General features: G+C 34.0%; 1 protein-coding gene and 1 long non-coding RNA gene across 2 annotated transcripts; both read left to right on the forward strand.

Annotated features, from left to right (window-relative positions):
• Nucleotides 1-831: 831 nt before the first annotated feature.
• LOC114177772 (hydroxyproline O-galactosyltransferase GALT2-like) lies at nt 832-9,976 on the forward strand. Its single transcript, XM_028063288.2, has 7 exons — nt 832-2,152; nt 2,599-2,831; nt 3,196-3,486; nt 4,748-4,876; nt 5,006-5,179; nt 8,926-9,033; nt 9,126-9,976. Exons 1-7 carry the CDS (start codon nt 1,249-1,251, stop codon nt 9,333-9,335), a joined length of 2,049 nt encoding a protein of 682 aa, XP_027919089.1. The 5' UTR covers nt 832-1,248; the 3' UTR covers nt 9,336-9,976.
• LOC146887574 (uncharacterized) lies at nt 5,186-8,403 on the forward strand. Its single transcript, XR_014993836.1, has 2 exons — nt 5,186-7,438; nt 7,581-8,403. It is a non-coding gene; the product is annotated as an uncharacterized LOC146887574 (long non-coding RNA).
• Nucleotides 9,977-19,784: the final 9,808 nt, after the last annotated feature.

Genomic DNA, 19,784 nt, shown 5'->3' on the forward strand with positions numbered 1-19,784 from the left:
GATGTTAACACTAATCCAACATAATTTACAATAAGATTTTTTTAAAAATATGGAAATTATATTGAATAAAAGCCACAGTAAAAAAATATTTAGTATAAATATAAGAAAATAATGTTATTGAATTAAATAAATAATTATCTTACTTTTTATGTTTTAAGAGGCTTAATATTGCTACCTTCTTATGTTTTAAGAGGCTTAATATTGTTAATAGGTTAAATCTTATTTATTAAGTTAACAAAATTATATATTATAAATTTTGAAAATACAATTTGAATCAACTATTTTCCAATTATATGTTTACGTGAAAACTAAATTATGAGAAAATTAAAAATTAAACTTTTTGATAAAGGAAGATAATTAATTAAAGATTTGGTGACTTCGGTTCTCTTTAATAATTGGAGAGATATTAACATAAACTTATCTTTCACGCACTCTTAATCATAAATTAAAATTGTGAAAATAACAAAATTATAAATAAGTTTATTACTTTCTAACAAATTATTAGAAACTGAAGTAAAACTAAAAATAATTTATTTGCAATTATTACATAGCGTGGAATTAATCATTTCTGTAAATTTAAACTTTAAAATATTGTATCATAGGATTATTTATGTCACTATTAATATTTGTTGTCCTTGGTCGTAACTAAGCGCAATAGTACAAAATTCGAAATGCTCCTTATGAATGAAATCAGGACATTAAAAACGGAAGACAGTTACTATCGGAATTTGGCGATGAGAAATGATTAAATAATAAAATAAAGTGACAAACTTTCATTTTCTTTTTCCTTAACGATTTCTTCTTCTTCTATTATTTTATTTATTTACTATCTCTATTTTAAATTCTGGGTCCCCTCCCTTTGTTTTCAAATGTCATCATTACAGCGTTCATTTCCAGGTTCATAGCCATTCACTTTCCAGGGTAGTGCATTAGGGTTCCGAGTGGAGATCGACTTTTTAGCGGAGTTCTGTCTAAAGCTTGTAGCTTTAATGGTTCTCCGGGTCCAACTGAAACGGGTTTCTTTCCAATTTGTTGATTCCTTGTTACATTGGTCGATTTCCGAAGCTCGATCTCTCCCGCATCGCTGAGGTTTGATTCTTCTGATTCCTTTGAAAATGTCTGGCACTGTTTCCTAATGTAGGACCGTTATACTTTTGTTGAGAATTTGAGTGTGGGTTTGCCTTCCAAATTTGGTCTTGTGGGGAGAGGAGATTGTTGTTGTGTCTGTAGAGTGTGGTTTTGTTGGAGATGAAGAAAACGAAAAGCGATCCTCCTAACACGCGGAGATTTAAACTGTCTCACTTTTTGTTTGGCATTGGGGTGTTGTACTTGTTGTTTGTGTCATGTAAATTTCCACAGTTTTTAAGAATTGTGTCAACGTTAAGTGGAGATGAGAGTTATAATAGGTTGGAGGGTGCAGCCGTTTTGGACTCTGAAGATTCAGATTTGAGCAAGTCTATTGTGAGTTCTGTTTATAGAGATGCATTTCACAGGAGATTGGAAGATAATGGGGATCAGGATGCCCCCTTGAGGCCAAACACGGAGCCAAAGAAGGAGGAGCGTCTTTCGGAGTCTACGATGCATATTCCGCCTCGGTATGGTAGGATAACTGGGAAGATAATGCAGGAATTTAAGAGGACCAACGATTTGTCTGTGCTTGAGAAGATGGTGGAGGAGGCATGGATATTGGGGTTGAAGGCTTGGCAGGAAGTAGAAAAGGTTGATGAGAATGAGCCGGTTAAAAGTTCTATCCTTGATGGAAAGCCTGAGTCATGCCCTTCTTGGGTGTCCATGAATGGGCACGAGTTGATGAAAGGAGATAATTTAATGTTTCTTCCCTGTGGGCTTGCTGCTGGTTCTTCGATCACTGTGGTTGGGACACCCCATTATGCTCATAAGGAGTATGTTCCCCAGCTTTCCAAGAAAAAGAAAGATGGAAGGTTGGTTTCAGTTTCACAATTCATGGTTGAATTGCAAGGGCTTAAGTCAGTGGATGGGGAGGATCCTCCAAAGATCCTCCACTTGAATCCTCGAGTAAGGGGGGATTGGAGCAAACGACCTGTAATTGAGCATAATACCTGTTACAGAATGCACTGGGGAGCCTCTCAAAGATGTGATGGTCTGCCATCTGGGGATGAAGAAGAAATGCTTGGTATGATGTATCATATTTCGTATTCATTTTGAAGCATGTTATTTAGAAAAAAAAGTATTGCAGAATTGAACCTCCCTCGCTGTCATTATTTAAAATAAAATGCATTTGATATCATAGTAAATATGGAATAAGAAAACTCTAACAAATAATGAAAATAGGTGCACCTTACTACTTGGCTATTACGTGATCAACAGAGCAATAATTTTTACCTTCTTGATTGGTCTATTTTAATAAAGCAGTAAAACATAAAAATGTAATGGTTATTGCAGTTAAGTTATATTGCTAGTATGCATGAACTTAGGAGGGTCATCTTTCAATTTTTAGTAGTTTTGTGAATGTTTTTGTTTTACTTTTTATGATATTCCAGTTGCTTATAGTGTGAGTCTGGTGATGTATGACATATATCTGCTTGTAGCCTTGTAATTTTTTATTATTTTATTTGACAGTCGATGGATACAGACGGTGTGAGAAATGGATACGGAATGACATTATAGACTCTAAAGAGTCCAAATCAACATCATGGTTTAAGCGTTTTATTGGACGTGAGCAAAAGCCAGAAATGACCTGGCCATTCCCTTTAATAGAGGGCAGAATGTTTGTCCTTACACTGCGTGCCGGTGTTGATGGATACCATATTAATATTGGAGGTCGTCATGTAACTTCATTTCCATATCGGACTGTAAGTTTCTTCATGAGATAATATTAGGTGTTTTCATTTAATGACTCTGCTAAGCATCCATATGGTATGAAATTGCATATCTAGCTTCTTAATGATCATAATCTGGTGAGATAGGTGTTTTTTATTTGCTTTAATGAGTTAAAAAAGTTTTGGTGTATTTGTTTTACATATATTATGACATGTAGATTTAGAATTTTGGTTTCAACCGTTTGTGTTAATGGTAATAGATCATGTTATACACGTTGAAGGATGACTCCCTTAGCTTAAACATTGAGAATACCTGGAATTTATTCCCATTTTTCTATAATCTGCTGCTGTGATCAGCAGATTTTTTTCCTGTCTCATGTTTTCTATTTTTCTTCAGGGATTTACCCTTGAGGATGCTACAGGATTGGCAGTTAAAGGGGATTTGGATGTTCATTCAATTTATGCTACTTCTCTTCCAACTTCCCATCCTAGTTTCTCACCTCAAAGGGTACTGGAAATGACAGAGACCTGGAAAGCCAGACCTTTACCAAAGCATCCTATTAAACTTTTCATTGGAGTTCTTTCAGCTTCAAATCACTTTGCAGAACGCATGGCGGTTAGAAAGACATGGATGCAATCTGCTCCAATTCAGTCTTCAGACGTAGTAGCACGATTCTTTGTGGCACTGGTAAGGTTTTTATCTTTATTTATATCTGGCATGTAGTGATTCACTAACAACATGAGCACAAATAGACACCTGATACCAAGAATGTCATAGGGTACAGTAAATGTTTCATGTACAAGGGAAAAACAACTTTCCTAAATTATTTCTTGGAAGTTCTAACTTCTAAGGAAAAATTTTGTGTTTCAATCATGATGAGGAAATAATAGAACATCTGGTTTGACTTCAAGCATGTATTGGTTATCTATTGCAAATAGAATTTGGAGTTACCACATCAGGATTGGTGTTTCAAATATAATAAAATCAGAAGAAAACAGGAGCTCTTAGTATGAGTTTTTCACTTAACCAACCAAGAATATTAATTATACTTATGTTTGGAGTTTGGTGCTATAATTGAGATTTGGGTAGTGAAAGGAGTGATCATGTTTTACAGTAATTAGTGAAATTTGTTTCGGTTAAATGAAGCCTGACTTGATATGTACTACTGAATTTACCTTAGAAAGAAGAAAAAGAAAAAACTTTAGGACCAAAGTTCCTTACCAATACAGGCTATGTGATCCCCATTGGCAATGGAACCCATTGACCTTGGTGTGTGACTTAAGCATGCTATGTGAATGGTAAGAGAGTTTTAAGAGTTGGGATAGCTGTCACCTTGACTAAGCTATTTTGGGTTAGGTTCCGTGAAGCTATCCTTTTTAAAAAAGATATCTGCACGTACAACTTTTATTCTTCCAATCTTCAGCGCATAGTGTTGCTATAATTCACATGCAAATGCATTGGACGAGATTGATATATTTGGTTAAACCATAATTCAATACATAGTAGTGTTTCATATACTAACCATTCATTTGCCTTTCCACACTCCTAACAGCTTAAGCGTTTTGGATAATTGGTTCATGGTGTGGTATTAGAGCTATTTAAGATCATGTGGTCTACACTGATTTCCTACAGTAGGCATAGTGATAGAATCACAAATATACACTAAAATGTTGGATTTTCATGAGATATTTTCTATGCTGAAATGCCCTTTTGAAATATAATGCAATTACTGAAAAGAACATCATTTGTTAAAATTTGTACACAATTAGTTATACTTAAGTACTTGAAATGTGCAATCAATGTGTACATATGAAAATCTGAGTTTTGGGTTTGTTTGAAATTCGTAGATGGTATTGCGTATTTTTGTTTCATGTCTCTCTCCCTCGTAGTAGTGATATTCTATGGCTAAATTTTCTGGTTTTTTGCCTGTTGTAAACAACAATTGTAGAATACAAGGACGGAAGTGAATGCAGTGCTGAAGAAGGAGGCTGCTTATTTTGGTGATATTGTCATTTTGCCCTTTATGGATCGCTATGAGCTTGTTGTTCTTAAAACTGTAGCCATTTGTGAGTATGGGGTGAGTTCAATTCTTTCAGCTACTGAAAACTGCTTTCCTTTCAATTTATTTAATTCTTTCCTCCAATTGCTTAAACCTGCTTCAACTCTTAAATACCTTGAGGATATTAGTTAATTTTCATTTATGCAGATTCAGAATGTGACAGCTGCATATGTTATGAAATGTGACGATGATACATTTATTAGGGTGGGTACCGTCTTGAAGGAAATTGAGAAGGTCGCCCCAGAAAAGCCCCTTTATATGGGCAATCTCAATCTCTTACATCGGCCTCTAAGAAATGGCAAATGGGCAGTCACTTATGAGGTATTATGATAGACATACATGAGCTTTGTATGCTTTACTTTTTCTTGTTTGTTAATTTAACAATCAATTTCTTGCTCTCCTCGGAGCTTAAATGATATATTTGATATTAGTGTTGTTAGATATTGTTTGATATTGTTAAGATATTGTTAGATATTGTTAATCACAATATCAAACAATATCTTCTATTTACTCTATTTATTTTTAGTTACTCTTTAGTTGTACCTCTCTATTATGAATAGATTACTCTATGTGTGGTTTATACTCAAGAGAGATTAAACTCAAATCCTATTTTCTCTCTGTATTCAACATAGTATCAAAAGCCCCACACGATCCATGATTGAGAAGGGATCCTTGCAATAGTTCCTCTTTCCTATAGTTTAAGTCTTAAACCTATTTCACAAAAGCAAAATTTATGATTGAGAAGGAATTCTTGCAATCGTTCCTCTTTCTCAAGCTCTAAGCCCTAAGCCTCTTTTGCAATTTTTCAGGTTTCACCTGATTGTAACTTTGTTTTCTGCTTTGAGACATTTTTGAAGGTTTTGCAGTTTTCTACCCTTTCATGACTTCTTCCGCTACTTCTACTATTTACAATTCTGCCAATGCTGAGTCTGATCCTTCCGGCTACACTAATTATGTTAATGTGCACTTATCCTTTGACAAGTTAACTGACTCTAATTATGCCAAATGGTCATCAAGCATCAGATTATGGTCGAGTTAGAGGTATCTTGATCATCTTGTCCCGAAAGCATCTATTCTCACTCCTATTGAGGAAGATCGTTGGGACACAATTGATGCTCAATTATGTGTGGTTCTCAAGAGTACTCTTGATCCTTCGTTAAAGTAGATTTTTCGTTCCTACGAAACGTGTGCTCAAATCTGGGAGCATACTAAGTTATTATACACTAGTGATACTCAAATTCATGCTCTTTTTAATGAGTTCAATGAGTTATTGCCTCTTTTCCCTGACCTTGCCACAAAGATAGCGCAACGATCAAAGCTCTTCATGCTAGGGGCATTACACAGATTCCCATATTGGTGATCAGATTTTGGGTTCCCTGGTTGTTCCCACCTTGACTTCAACATGCTCTACTCTTTTGCGTGTACAAGAGAAACCCAACACTGATACACCTGCTTCTCTTGATGATTATTTTGCGTCGGCATCTCACAGTAATGACTGTACTCGCCCTCACAAATAGGGAAAAGGGCATCCTAAGTGTGAACATTGTGGCAAACTAGGTCACAAGATTGACAAGTGTTATGCATTAAATGGTCGTCGTCCTTAATATGTTGCAGTTGTTCAGACCAATCATTCCCAACCTTCGTCTGCTGAGGATTCTTCTTTTGTTTCATCTGATACACTTGCTATGTTCAACAAATTTCTCAAATACTAAGTGTTCTTCATAACAGTGAAATTTGGGAACTGGTCCCGTTACCGTATGGAAAATTTGTTGGTTACAAGTGGGTGTTTGCTATTAAAGTTGGACCTGATGGTACTATTGATTGTCTCAAAGCTCGTCTTGTGGTCAAAGGTTATACTCAAATTTTTGGGTTGGATTATGGCGATACCTTTTCCCCTGTAGCCAAGATGGCTTTTGTTTGTTTGTTTATCGCCATGACTGCTCTTCAATAATGACCTCTTTATCAACTGGATGCTAAAAATGTTTTCCTCAATGGTGATTTGCAAGAAGAAATCTACATGGAGCAACCTCCTGAGTTTGTTGCTCAAGGGGAGTCTTTTGAGATGGTATGTCATCTTCACAAATCCTTACATGGCCTAAAACAATCTACTAGGGCCTGGTTTGGAAAGTTTAGCAATGTTGTTCAACAATTTGGTATGACTCGGTGTGAAGCAGATCATTCTGTCTTTTATCAACACTCGAGTGTTGGATGTGTTTACTTGATAGCATATGTTGATGACATCGTTCTTACAGAAAGTGACAACCATGGCATCTCTCAATTGAAACATATCTGTCACCATTTTTAAACCAAAGATCTTGGCAAACTCAGATACTTTTTGGGTATTGAGGTGACACAGTCCAATAATGGTATTGGTATATCTTAGAGAAAGTATGCCATGAATATTTTGGAGAAAACTGGGTTGATGAGTTTAAAGTTTGTTGATACACCCATGGATTCTAATACTAAACTTTTATCAAATCAAGAGGAGCTTATATCTGATCCTGAGCAGTATAGAAGATTGGTTGGGAAATTGAATTATCTTACAGTTACTCGTCCTAACATTTTCTTGCAGACAGTGTGGTAAGGCAATTTTTTACTTTTCCATGTGAAGATTATTAGAATGCAGTCATTCGTATCTTGAAGTATATTAAAAGACCTCCTGGAAAATGATTTTTATATGGTTCTAATAGCCATACAAGACTTGTTTGCTATTCAAATGCAGATTGGGTGGGATCTCCTTCTGATTGAAGATCTACATTTGGGTATTATGTCTCCATTGGTGGTAACTTGATTTCGTGGAAAAGTAAGAAACAAAGTGTTGTAGCAAGATCCAGTGCAGAAGCAGAATATAGAGCTATGACCTCAGCTGTCTTTGAACTTGTTTGGCTTAAGCAATTGCTTAGAGAGTTACAATTTGGAGATGTCACTCAAATGACACGTGTGTGACAATCAGGCTGCTCTTCATATTAGCTATAATTATGTCTTTTATGAGAGGACCAAACACATTAAGATTGACTGTCATTTCATTTAGGAAAAGATTATATCTGGAGACATCAAGACTGAGTTTGTTAACTCAAGTGATCAGTTAGCAGATACTTTTACTAAGTCTTTACGGGACCTAGAATTGATTATATTTGTAACAAGTTTGACACATACGATTTGTATGCTCCAGCTTGAGAGGAAATGTTAGATGTTGTTTAGATATTGTTTGATATTGTTAATCGCAATATCAAAACAATATCTTCTATTTATTCTATTTATCTTTAGTTACTCTTTTTGGTTGTACCTCTCTCTATTATAGATTATTCTATGTGTGATTTATACACTAGAGAGATTAATCTCAAACTCTATTTTCTGTATATTCAACAAGTGTCTTAGTTCATTGTGCATCCTACCCTCTAAGATGTGAGGGTGAAGTTTGTTTTCCCCTATATAGGGTCTTGAAAACATGAGGGTGAAAACTCTAGAACTTCTTCGATGTCATTAGTCATAACACTTCGCAATATCAAACAATATCTTTTATTTATTCTATTTATCCTTAGTTACTCTTTTTGGTTGTACCTCTCTCTATTATAGATTATCCTATGTGTGATTTATACACAAGAGAGATTAATCTCAAACTCTATTTTCTGTATATTCAACAAGTGTCTTAGTTCATTGTGCATCCTACCCTCTAAGATGTGAGGGTGAAGTTTGTTTTCCCCTATATAGGGTCTTGAAAACATGAGGGTGAAAACTCTAGAACTTCTTCGATGCCATTGGTCATGACACTTGTGCAATACGATTACTACTATTTACGAGTTATATGCGCAGGAGTACAAATATGATTTAGATGTTTTCTATTCTTTAACTGGAACCTGTTGTCAGTGTTACTCTGCTGCACTCTACTTTTGACTGGAACTGGTGCAGTAGCGTTTCATAATTTTATTACATTTTTTATATTGAATTCTGTTTTCCTTAGTTGTTGTGCATGTCTAAAATATTTGGTGACAAGTACACAATGCGCGGAATGCTATAAATTGTTCTTTTTTCGTTCTATTCTGAGGTATTGTGTTTTGTTGTTGCAGGAGTGGCCAGAAGAAGTATATCCTCCTTATGCAAATGGACCCGCATATGTAATTTCCAGTGATATTGTTACCTTCATCCTATCTCAACACAAGGATAGGAGACTAAGGGTTAGTTAACCTTATATTTTTCATCCCTCACTTTCCAAGTTGCCACATCAATAAAATTCATTGGTGACTGAAATATTATATTGTGATGGCAGCTGTTTAAAATGGAGGATGTAAGCATGGGAATGTGGGTTGAGAGATATAACAATACTGTTGCACCAGTCCAGTACTCCCACAACTGGAAGTTTTGTCAGTATGGATGCATGGAGAGCTACTTCACTGCACATTACCAATCACCAAGACAGATGATCTGTCTGTGGGACAAATTGTCAAGAGGTCGAGCTCGTTGCTGCAACTTCAGATGACCGCAAGTACAACTTTACCTCTTTCACTTCCCACTGCATCTTTGTATTCTTTATACCCTTCTCCCGATCTTTAGTCCACCTAGGTTAATATTTGAAGAAAACTACGATGGTAACAAAAGTTATAACAAATTCAATTTACAAGAAATAGAATTTTGCACTAATGTTTCCCAAGGAGGTGAATGAAAGGAACTGAGATGAAGCATCATGAACTACTATGGGGTTGGTCTGGGAGAGGGGTGAAGGGTGAAATTTCCATTCGGTACTTTGCATATTTCTGGCTGAGGGTTAAATTTTGTGGGTATTTCATGCTTTATACCTAGCGTCGCTCGCAGGATCTCTGATGTCATTCACTTATGTGGTGGTACAATTGAAAAGTTTAATTGCTTATTGTAATTCCAAACAAAGAGTTAGGTGAGGGTAGGGGAGAGTACCTTATTTCATGGCTAAGTATGTTTTATTGAGGGCTTTTAACAATGAATGAAAGTGTAGTGGTAGAAGTTGTACCTAATACCATGTTGTCTTGTCATAAAAGCTCTGTCTGCTGAGTCATTAGCTAGCACCGTTATTTACATCTGTGTCTTAGGATTTAGCTATAAATAAATATTTGCTTATAAATTAAATTTGATTCTTTGATTATTTTACCATTAAGTCCCTTTATTTTTAAAATTAAATAAACAAGTTTTGTCCTTCTCTGTCTACTTTTATCTTAAATTGTCATTTTCAATTCAAATGTTTGGGAGTTTATTATGAATTTGAGATGTAAAAGCTGAGGCTAAAAATTTAGTAAAAACTTGATAAAAGTTGAAGAATTTTATAAGATGTGACATTAGGATTTGAAAGAACAAAATTTGGTATATCTTGAGGTGAAATTTCATGTTTCGGTTACTAAGTCTTGAATAGAAGGTTTAGAATAATTTAATTAATTAATTGTGTAGATTTTCAGAATTTGAGAATTTCAAGTAGAAGGAACTAAGGGTAAAATGAAGCCTGAATGTGTATGTCAATAAATGAGTGGATAAAACTATAAAAAAATTAAATTGATGATAACGTGAATTGATTTTTGTGTATTGTAAGTACATTTGCAGCCCCTTCAAATGTAATACATCTTTAAACAATTAGTTTATCCACTTAAGTAGTATTGTAAGTTCATTTAATATTTCTGTTTTCATACATAAGAAATATTGTACTTGCATTCAATTCTACAAAGACACGGAACAACATTCATGCATTTTGAATAAGAATTTTAAGATTTGTTGTTCCTTTGAGTTATTAGGTATTTTTCAGTTGTGCGAATGATGATAAAAAAAAAAAAGATAAGGTGAAAAGTAGAGATAAATGTTATATAATGTGTCGATGTAAGCATATCATAGAACTCTATAAGTATAATGTAAGATATTACTACATAAAGTTTTATACTATCACATAGTTTGCAGATCTGTTTAAACAATATACTAATTTACAATGGCTTAAAATCGACTGCTATATGGGCGAGTGCTATCATATTGTAAAGGCTACCTGCACCCCCTACAATTATTAACTGCAGCTCAATAATAGAAAATAACTCAAACACCCTCGAACATCACTACACGACATCGTTGTTACCTGTCATTTTCACTATCATCGTCACTGCTGAGAAAGAAGATCATTCCACTACAGAGAAAGAAGAAGAAAAACACAACAGAGGAAGAAGAGAAAATGAAAAAAAAAAAAAAAAACTCGTTCCAGCAAGCTCTTTGCCGAACGTATATTGTGTTCTGGAAAGGTCTTCTAACACGTATTTTATATGTTCCGGAAAAATATTTTTGAAATACATTTTATGCAGGAATGTTTTGAAAAAATTGTCACGTATTCTGAAAAATTCATATAAAAAATCCTATTTCGAAAAATCTTTTCCGAAATATATTCCATACATTCTGTATATTTAATTATGAAAATTCTGTTTCAAAAATCCGATTCTGGAAATTTTATGTCGAAAATTTTGTTCCAAAAATTTTACCCGTTAAGGAAAGATTTCGGAATATATATATATATATATATATATATATATATATATATATATATATATATATTCTCGAGTGTTGAATTCTGGATAACTCTTTCTTGAACTCGAGTATAGTAACATGAGGTTGTTATCTGCTCTTGTACTTAGGTGTTGGAACACCAAACTGCTTTTGCACTAGAATGTCGAGCTACTCTTGTATTCGGGCATTGGAATGCTAAATTGCTTTTGTACTCAGGTACTAGAACGTCGAGTTTACTCATGTAATCAAACCATTGGAATGTGCAGTTTTTGTTTTACTCAAACACTATAATGTCGAGTTGCTTTTGTGCTTACTAAATTCTTCCTATATTCGGGTATTGGAACGCTGAGTTGCTCTTGTTACTCAGACACTAAAATGTTGAGTTTCTCTTGCTCTTGTACTTGGGTGCTGGAGTGGCAAGATGCTCCAGTACTCAGGCATTGTAACACCGAGTTACCTTGTACTTAGACTTTGAAATGTCAAGTTGATGTTGTACTCGGTCACTAGGACATTGAGTTTGCGCTTATACTTGGGCAATGAAATGTTGAGCTGCTCTTGTAGGATCATGGGACCTAGCTAACATTTCATGCTGGTGAGGTGAACTATGATCTCTTTTTGACCTTCGAGAATCCTCCCATAATTTATTTTGCTAATCCCAACATTGTGGAGATCAAGATTCTTCTCCGCCTTTATGGTTACTGAAGTGACCAGGTTGTTCCCAACATTTGGGTTGTCGAGTTCCTTCTAGACTGTTTATGCAAGGTTCAACTACTTGGATGGAGTTCGACAATTGGTCCTTGGGTTGTTCCTATTTGGAGAGATCTTTCCTTCTCCATTTTATCAAGTTGCTGACTCTTTTACTCAAGTATTCACTAGTGCAGAATGAGCTTTTAACGTCAGTCCATAAAATAACCAACGTAGAAAACGACCAGTGACATTTTTGCAATTAAAATTAAAGTTAACGTCGAAGCCCCTTCCCACAAATGTCAAGGGATGTCAGATCCCATTTAGCAGACGTCGAAGGACGTTGGACCCCCACCAGCAAACGTTGAAGGACGTTGAATCCTGACCAGCAGACATTGAATGACATCAAATCTCCACTAGCAAATGTTGAATGACGTCGAATCCCCACCAACAAACGTCGAAGGACGTCAAATCTACCAATTATCTGACATCAAATTGCTTAAAAAAAGCAGTGCGAGGTTAGTTTCCTTGCATTATTTCTTCACGCTATCTCTTCCAAGCCTCCCCCATTGTTGTGATGACGTTTCCCACTGCTTTGCACTCTCACCTAAGGTAAGTTTGTGGTTCATTTAACCCAAATACATGTTGCTTGACTACTTTGGACTGATTTTTTCTCGTGTTTATTGATTATTTTCGTGAATTGAGTGTGATTTGAACTCCTTTAAGCAGCGCACTTTCCTCCATTCTCCATTACTAGCGACGACTCCTTCACAACAATGATGACTCCTTCACAACGGCGACAAGGAGGCTTAAGGTGCTTAGTTCCCTCCAACTCCGTTAAAGGTTTGGATTCGTACCAAATATTGAATAGGTTTTTGTTTATATTGGTTGAAGTTTGGTATGCCTTGATTTGTATGCGATTTTTATTATGTTTCCCTTACATTTTTTTTATCTTAGCCAAATTTTTGTATGAATTTTAGGAAATTTTTTAAAGAAGTTTTTCTTACCACTTTTTGTCTTCGTTTACTTGTTATGTTTGTTTCATTTAAATTTGTAGAATATTTGTGAAATGTGCTTGAATTTTTCTACTTTTCGGTGTAGGAAAAATATAAATAAGTGAAATTAAGAAAAACAATAGCTTTTGACATTTGGTGCTACACTATTAGACGTTAAAGGACGTTGGCTTCCTGTATAACAGATGTCCTTAGACGTCGGGTTTTCACTTCACGATAATTGTGATGTCATCCGATATGATGTCGAAATTTAGGCAGACGTCAAAAGCTGAAAATACCAAACGTTAAAAACCTTTTTTTTGTTTTAGTGGTTGTACAGTCATGCAACTCTCTATTTTGTCGTTGCTTCGCAGGCTTCTTTCCAGACTTCTTAAATGAGATTTAGATAAGTTCGGAGGTTTTCTTTGTTGTGTTCTTCACAAAGTGTTGTCTTGTCGAGCTTAAGTAGTGGGTGTTCTTTTTTCTTTTGAGGAAGGGTGAGGATGATTTTGGTTGAGCTTTGGGTTTTAAATGAAAGATGATGTAAGTGAGACCACCCAAATTACAAGTTGTGCAGTGTGTAAAAGTGTTTTTAAAGAGAAACACAGTAGACTCCCAGGAAAGAGATGAGTCACAATGGACAAACTTAGAAACCTTGTCTTTCCTAGCCAAAGTTTTCCTTAGTCCAATTTTACATATTTCCTCATAGAAATCCTCAAGAAGATCACACCCACATTCTACAAAAGAGTATTACTCATACTCTCGAGTTTTTTCTCGTACCTTGTGTATATCGATCTATCAGCTTTCTCATGCATTTAAGATTTTGTGGTCCTCGAAATTGAGACCGATTTGTAAGTTGTCATCATTGTGAGCTTCATCATCTTAGTTGAAGTATTAGGCTCCCAAGAATAGAGCTTTAATTCAAGCTTATGTCTTTGAGATAATTCTTGAATGACTTTTCATCCAATCTTGTACCTTTGAGATAGTTCTCAAATGAATTTACATCCGAGCTTGTGCCTTTGAGATAGTCTCGAATGACTTTCCATACGAACTTGTGGCTTTGAGATAGTTCTCGAATGACTTTCCACTCGAGCTTGTGCCTTTGAGATAGTTCTCGAATGACTTTCCATCCGAACTTATGCCTTTTAGATAGTTCTCGAATGACTTCCCATCTGAGTTTATGTCTTTGAGATAGCTCTCAAATGACTTTTCATTTGGGCTTGTGCCTTTGAGATAGTTCTTCAATGACTTTCCATTTGAGCTTTTTATTATTAGCTATTGCATGTTCAACTATGATGCATGTTGCATGAAGTAAATATGATGATATTGGCCACTGGATCGCCTCAACCAATTTGGAAGTGTCGTAGTAAAAGTTGTCTATGGATTTATTGATTCAACAACTTTTCAAAAAAGCTTTATTATGCTTCACTAGGAATAATCTAAAGAGAATTCAGAAGCCACCAAAGTTGTGTGTTTCAAGGAGCGCTAGAAGCTCATCAAACGAAGATCACTAACTTGTAATTGAATCTAGTTTGATTAAGGTGAAACATCATTCAAGAGTAACTACTTTATCATCTTCTCTCTGTTGAAATAAACACAATCACACGAAAAGATGGAAGGACGAGACAAATGCACACACACTCTGTTAATTTAAAAAGTGAGACACACACACCATATAAACCTTTAATTCATTGCGTACTTTTTATTCAACTCGTAAGGCTTTTAAATAGCCGTGAAACATATATAATAAAATAATAAGTCGCCTCTTTAACATCATTCAAGAGTAACTACTTCAACATCTTCTCTCTGTTGAAATAAACACATGCACACGAAAAGATGGAAGGACGAGACAAACACACACAGACACTATGTTAATTTAAAAAGTAAGACGAACACACCATATAAGCCTTTAATTTGTTGTGTACTTTTTATTCAACTCGTAAGGCTTTTAAATAGTTGTGAAACATATATAATAACATAATAAGTAGCCTAAAATAAAGGAACAAACCCAATATTTCAACAGTATAACAATTACCCAATATCTCAACAAACAAACTTCCCAATTTGTTTTTAAAATACTTCAACTTACAATCAAATAAAAACTACCCTATTATTTAAGATTATTTAACAAAACTCCCCCATAAGCTTAAATTTTTTCTTCTCTTGTCTTGAACAATTTCCTGAATTGCTGAATCGATGTTGTAGCCAATGGTTTGGTGAATATGTTAAGTATCTACATTTCGCTTCCTACGTGCTCGAGCTCCACACTTCCATTTTTCACATTTTCCCTGATGATTCTCCAACATTGACAAACTTAACTGGTGCAAAGCCCTAAAACTGACAGGTTGCCTTGGAACATCAACAGATGCCACCTCTAAGTGAGCATGCTTTGCTCCACCCACATTATCCAATCAACTAGCAACCAGGACATTTGAGTTGCAATATCCACCAACTTTCCTTTGCTTCACTTCAATCCTATTAACCAAACGTCTTACAACATCAAGCTCACTTTCACACTTGCACTGAATCTCCCGTATTTGCTGTTTTGATTTTGGGGACAAACTTATCTTGATTCGATCCCTCTATTGGGGCTCCCCAACCCTTTTCCCCAATGAAAGGCCTCTAGTGCTAGGAATTGCCTCCTGATGAGGGTTGGGGCTTAAGGGCCCATCATCCTCCTACTTGACATTGAGGTTAGAAGGTTCATCACATTGTTGCCATTTGTACGAGTCATCAGAGACCAGCACTACTGGTGGTTGAACTGTATCCACAACCCATCTTGAATTCACATGTGAATTAGGGGACTTTCTACCCTCCAATTTTGAACTCTCTTATGGTTGAACCATGTTAACATCCTCTAACCTAGGACTCACTTGTAGTTGAGATGAATTCCCATCCTCCATTCTTGAACTCACTTAAGGCTGGGCCATAATCCCATCCTCAAACCCCAAATTCCCATTGGACGTAACCATATTCCCATCATCTAATTGGTGTTGAGTTATATTTTCATCCTTTACGTCCAGCTTCAAACACCTTTTTTGTAGGATGCTCTGCACCAATTTGTACATCCAATTTTTCTTCATTTCTACCCAGGCTGCTGGTGACCGTGCTTGTCCTTCAAGTACAATACCCAATTCTTTATCATAATCGAGTTGCCTTTTTCCTTTTCTTCAGTTCGACAAAACTTTGCTATATGATCAACCTTGCCACAGTTGTAGTAGCTTGTCGATCTGCATTCTCTTGCATAGTGGTTGTGCTTGCCACACCTGAAACATTCCATTTCTGACTTGGACCGACCTCCTCGACCCCTTTCTTGACCATGACCGCCAATTATGCAACCTGGTCTAATTTGTGTCTCTTCAACATCACCATGGTCTCGTTGATCTTATCCTAGGCCACCTCGTCATTTGCCTCTAGGACCTTGGCCTTGAGTGTTCCGAGTTCCATTCAAATCAAGTTGCACTTGTAATGCTTGGTCAAGTGGTTCCTTCTTCTTCCTTCTCCTTTGTTTGTGGGCCTCAAGTGATCTAGTAAGTTATTCCATTGAGAGAACTAACAGGTCCTTACAACAGTTTTTTTATTTTTATTTTATAATTGTTACCTCTTTTTTCACATTTTCCTTTATAATTGACATTGTTATAATTATTAGTAAATTTTAAATAATTTTTTGTTGTGTTTTTAATGCTAAATCAATATTTATCAAACATTTAAAGTTTAAATATTTCACATTTTGTATATAAAAATTGCTCAAAATATAACAAGAAACTCGTTGGCCAAAACTCATAAAGGAAGATTTCAAAATTTTCAAATTTTGGTAACAATTTTTTATTTATTTTACTATTTTTTAATATTTACAATTTAAATAATTCATATTTTATATATAAAAATTGCTCAAAATTTCACAAGAAACTTGTTGGCTAATATTCAAAGGGGATTGCTGTTATGAAATTTAAAAAATTTCTTCTTGTAACACTTTTTTATTTTTTTTCCTATTTTTTACAATTTACAATTTAAATAATTAATGTTTTATATATAAAAATTACTTAAAATTTCAAAAGAAGAACGCTGACAAACACGCAGTTGGTGTTTTGAAATTTAAAAAATTTTATCTTTTGGTAACACTTTTTTAACTTTTTTTACTGTTTAGAATTGAAATAATTAATATTTTATATATATATATATATATATATATATATATATATATATATATATAAGTTGCTCAAATTTCACAAAAAACATGTTCATCAATTCTCAAAGATGATTGATGTTCTGAAATTTGAAAATTTTCATCTTTTTTACTATCTTTTACTACTTGGAATTTAAATAATTCATATTTTATATATAAAAATTGGTCAAAATTTCATAACCTCTAGATGTTCTCAAGACTTATCATTGATCTTAGATGAGTACAAAGATGTTTTCAAGAACCTTCCAAAGGGGCACATGAAAGAGCTATAGAACACCAAATTGATTTTGTTCAAGGTTCATCTATGCCTAATAAGCCAACCTATAGGACCAATCTTGAGGAAGACAAAGAGATCCAAAAGCAAGTGGGATAATTGTTAGAAAAGGGGTGGGTGCAACATAAAATGAGCCCTTGTGCAATGCTCGTAATTCTTATCACTAAAAAGGATATGTGCATAAATTGTAGGGCTATAAACAACATCACCATTAAGTATAAACATTTTATTCCTAGATTAGATGAATTTTGTAACCATTCCACAGTGCCACCATATTTTCCAAGATACACTTGATATGTGGGTATAATCAAATTAGAATATAAAAGGGAGATGAATGGAAAGTCACCTTCAAGACTAAATTTTGACTATATGAGTGGTTAGTCATGCTTTTTGTCTTGACCAGTGCACCTAGTACTTTCATGAGACTCATGCATCACGTGCTTAGAGAATACTTAGGCAAGTTTGTGGTGGTCAACTTTGATGACATCCTTACCGTTAGATGTGTTTATTTGATAGTATATGTTTATAACATTGTTCTTATATGCAGTTACCACCATGGCATTTCCCAGATGAAACAACACCTTTGTCACCATTTTCAAACCAAAAATCTTAATAAACTCAAATATTTCTTGGGTATTGAGGTAGCACAATCTAGCGATGGTATTGTTATATCTCAAAGGAAGTATACATTAGATATTGTGGAGGAAACTGGGTAGATGAATTCAAAACTTTTTGACACATCCATGGATCCCAATACCAAACTCCTACCAAATTAAGGGGAGCATATTTCAAATCCTGAGCAGTATAGAAGATTGGTTGAAAAATTAAATTACCTTACAGTTAATCGTCCTGACATTTCTTTTACAGCCAAGATCATTGGAATGTAGTCATCCATATATTAAAGTACATTAAAGGATCTCTTGGAAAAAGTTTGTTATATGGTTCCAATAACCATACAAGAGTTGTTTGTTATTTAGATGTTGATTAAGCAGGATCTCCTGATAGAATATCTACTTCTGAGTATTATGTATCCATTGGTTGTAATTTGATTTCTTGGAAGAATAAGAAACAAGGCGAGATTTAGCACAAAAGCAATGTATAGAACTATGACCTTAGCCATTGTGAACTTGTTTGACTTAAACAATAGCTTAAAAAGTTACAATTTGGAGATGCCACTAAAATGACACTTATGTTACAATCAGGTTAGACTTTATATCCATTCAAGTTAAATATGTTTTTTGTTTCTTAACTTACATTGAAAATTGAAATTAATTCGTTTTTAAAACTTTGGCCTAATTTAATCTTCAAACTTTAGGCATTGTGTATTTAATCTTTTTAATCAAATTTTGTTAAGTTTATCTAATTCTGAATATCATTTAAGTTATTTACATCACTTGACACATTTTCGCTTTAGTATTAGTTGAAAAACGTTGTTGAAACAACAAATAAACTAAATAAAATTTGATTTAACAAACTAAATTCATAAATTAAAGATAAAAAGCTAAATTGATCTAAAATTTTAAAGAATAACTAATTTCAATTTTTATTAAAGTTAATGATCAAAATCATATTTAACCCTACCAATTATAATCCTGTCTTTTACAAAAAAACCAAATACATTAAGATCAACTTTTAAAAAAAATCAAATACATTAAGATTAACTGTCATTTCATTCGAGAAAAAATTATATTTGAAAACATCAAGATTGAATTCATTAACTTATATCCATGTCTTCTATTTACCATATTTATGTTTTGTTCATATATACTTATGTTACTCTTTATTATAAATACATTTATCCTATGTATATTTTATGCATAAAAAGGATTAATCATATAAATTTTTCTCAATATTCAACAAAGAGAAAAATAAATAATGTGATTACACATAATAAAATTGATAGTATCAAATTAAGGAAAAGTTTACTTGAATCTATCTAAAAACCTTTAAATTGAATAACAATCTTTAAATAACAAATCTTGAATTTAAAAAATTAACAATTTTTATTTTTAATCCTTTTTATCTATGAAATTTTATTTATTTCTTTCACGATTAATTTATTATTTTCATTTATTTTTATTTTATTGTTTTTATTTTGTTTAACATATAGATTTTATAAAAACTAATTTATTATTGATAAATTACATCTTCATTAGATATTAATTGAGTTATCTTTAGCCATACTAATTTTTTAAATATCATATTTAAAACTTAATTAAACCTAATAAAAGCCAGGAGAAACTAAAAGTTTTACTTTCATGTTGAATTTTAAGTTCAATAAATAAAAAAAGA

This window comes from Vigna unguiculata, chromosome 3, assembly GCF_037176805.1.
Source record: "Vigna unguiculata cultivar grain cowpea cultivar isolate G323 ecotype 2 chromosome 3, ASM3717680v1, whole genome shotgun sequence".
NCBI classification, from domain to species: Eukaryota; Viridiplantae; Streptophyta; class Magnoliopsida; order Fabales; family Fabaceae; genus Vigna; species Vigna unguiculata.